Source organism: Echinops telfairi, unplaced genomic scaffold, assembly GCF_000313985.2.
Source record: "Echinops telfairi isolate 266 unplaced genomic scaffold, ASM31398v2 ScPeMD7_2;HRSCAF=8, whole genome shotgun sequence".
NCBI classification, from domain to species: Eukaryota; Metazoa; Chordata; class Mammalia; order Afrosoricida; family Tenrecidae; genus Echinops; species Echinops telfairi.
This window is the reverse complement of record NW_022103898.1, coordinates 5907512-5910138: the sequence shown is the minus strand read 5'-3', so window position 1 is coordinate 5910138 and position 2627 is coordinate 5907512. Positions and strand designations below refer to the sequence as shown.

Sequence of the window (2627 nt, the reverse complement as noted above, 5' to 3'; positions counted from 1 at the left end):
CCCAGTGAGGTGGACCTGGGCCCCTCACTGCAGTCAGTGCAGGAGGGCGAGGAGGGTGGCCAGCCTTGGTGGGGTGACCCTCACTATTGTGGGCACAGCAGTGCGACCCTGACACACTGCACCACGCACCAACATGCTCCCACCTCCTGAAACCCATGTAGGCACCCCAGAGTATGCACCAGAGCAGAGCTCCTACCCCACTGGGTGGGACCCCTGCAGGCCAGCCGCACCCGACCTCCATTCCCGAGGCCCCCACAGAGCAGGCTCAGTCCTACCAGCACAGGTGAGTGGGAATGAACGAGCTGTGCCCCGCCCATCAGAGGTCCCCACCTCCCCTCCAGCCGTCCTCCCAGCATCGCAGCCTGGTGAGCACCGTGTTGCACCAAGCAGCCTCGGCTGGCAGGCTCAGGGCAGCCTGAGGCTGTGTTCAGGCACTTGTTCTGCAGGGCAGTAGGGCTAATGGAGTAGACGATGCACAGGTGGTCCATGCACCCCAGCAAGCACCTCCCAGGCCTCGAGGGGCCATGGTTGCTTTGGAGATGCAGCCACCCTGCCCAGAATCAGCCAGACTCTTAGGATGAGGGATGGGTCTTGGTCCCAGCCAGGGAGAGCCCCAGACACGTCTTTGGGCTAGGACAGCCAGCCAGGACCATTGGGGCCGGTTCAGATGAAGCCTGGGCCCAGGAAGACATGTGAATGGTGTTCACTTGGCATTGAAATATAGTGGGGCATCCGCACCCCAAGGTCTTGGCCATGCCTCCTTTAGGAAGCAGCTTATTGGTCACCCTCAGGAATAGGACCAGGGCAGCCTACCACTAAGAGGAAGAGTTCTGTCCCCTAGAATTAGGACTAGGTGCCAGCATGTTAGAACAACGGCGTCATGTACAAGAACCGCCTTTCTTGTACAAAGGTGGAATCTGAAGGCAGTGGGCGTTGGGAGAGCACACTGGGAGAGGCTTTGGACTAGAGATGGGATGGGCGCTACAGAAGTAAGGGTGACAAAAGGGACAGGTCCCAACTAGGCAGGAGGGATGGGGCACACACAACATGGACAGCTTGTGGCCATTCCCAATGGATCCCCAGGGAGGGAGACTGAGACACTCATGTCCCCTGGGCCTGTATGGGTCTCAAGTGGGGGTGCCCCTGCGTCTGCCAGATGGAACCACCTGTAACAGCGAGGGGGTGAGGACACAGGCAGAGGTGCCCCTGGCAGCAGACTCACCCTTTCCCTGCACCCTAAGGTGGTTCTGGGTGGCAAGAGGGACTGGCCTATTAGATCTGAAGCCTGCAGGCCCCCTTGAAATGTACAGTGACCGAGAGGCAGTGTGCCCCTGTGGGCAGGAAGTCATGCCCCAGTCTTCAGGGCCACAGTGGGCTTCCAGCCTGGCCAACCTGGCTCCCCTCAGCCCCAGGTCCTCAGGGAGCCCAGGGCACAGGGGTGACGTGCTGTTCTGGGAGTGCCCTAGTGGGAGAAGTCGCATGGCAGTCATTAGGATAGCTGGGGTCAGTTGCAAGCCACAGAAAGGGGGCAGGGGCTGATCCTGGGGTACACAACCAGCCCAGACAACCGGGAAGGGTGGAGGTGTTGTTGTCGGTGTGCGTGATGGAGGGGAGGCCGGGCTCCCTCTGGAATGGGATGGCAGAAGCTGGAGGGACATTGTCCCCAAAGCGCTGCTCTTGTGCTTCGGATTTCCTCCTCTTCGATGCAAGTGCCCTGCTACCTGAGGGCCTGCAGAGGCGACCGGGACGAAGGCCGGTGCTCAGAGGTGGCGGGCTCGCGTGGGCAGGGCTGGTGCTGGGTTAGTCCCGTCGTTGGCGGGGTGCACCGGGCAGGGCCCAGTGCCGGCGGTGGCCAGCTGGCGGCAGAGCATCTGGCGCTCACGCACCGCCCGGTTGGAGGCCGAAGTCTTCCGGATTTGCGCGCGCCGCGCGTGCCGGAGCGGGGACTTGTAGGTCCGCCGCAGCTCCGCCAAAAAACCCTGGTAGTTGTCCCGCAGAGGGCTGTCCGGCTGCATGTGGGGGATTGCCCACTTCTCGGCCTCCCCCGTCAGGCGGGACACCAGGAAGGCCACGCGCTCGGCCTCGCCGGGGAAGCGGGACGCCTGGAAGATCATGAATCTGTCCATCTGCATCAGGAAATCGGCCAGCTGGCCGGGGTCTCCCGAGAAGGGCTCGGGCAGGGAGGTGGGCGGCGTGGTCAGGGGGCGCGAGCCATTGCAGCTGATGGCAGAGATGGGCGGGGTGATCTGCAGGGCGCCGGGGATGCGCGCGCGGGTGCGCAGCAGGGTCAGCTCGGTCATGACGCTGTCCAGCATGGTGGTCAGGCTGGCCTTCTCAGCGCGCAGGGTGGAGGCCTCGCGCCGCAGCGCTGAGTTGGTGAGGCGCAGGGAGGTCAGCGTGTCCATCACGTCCTCCATCTGGGCGCTGGCCGCCGGGGCCTCAGCCTTTGAGGTCTGAGGTTGGACCATGGTCGCGCAGGGGTCAGCCACAGGTCCAGACGATGTGGGTGGACGAGGGGTGGGGGGCCTGGGTAACCCCCGATGGAAATGACCCCCAAGGAGGGGTGGATCCGGAGCGGAATGGGGGCGCGCCAGCCCAGAGGCTGCAGCGGCGTGGGGCAGGCGGCT

General features: G+C 63.8%; 1 protein-coding gene across 1 annotated transcript; it reads right to left on the bottom strand.

The window, feature by feature from the left end:
- Positions 1 to 8: 8 nt before the first annotated feature.
- Positions 9 to 2601, bottom strand: RTL6 (retrotransposon Gag like 6). Its single transcript, XM_045291705.1, has one exon. The coding sequence runs from the start codon at positions 2466 to 2468 to the stop codon at positions 1761 to 1763; it is 708 nt and encodes a 235-aa protein (XP_045147640.1). The 5' UTR covers positions 2469 to 2601; the 3' UTR covers positions 9 to 1760.
- Positions 2602 to 2627: the final 26 nt, after the last annotated feature.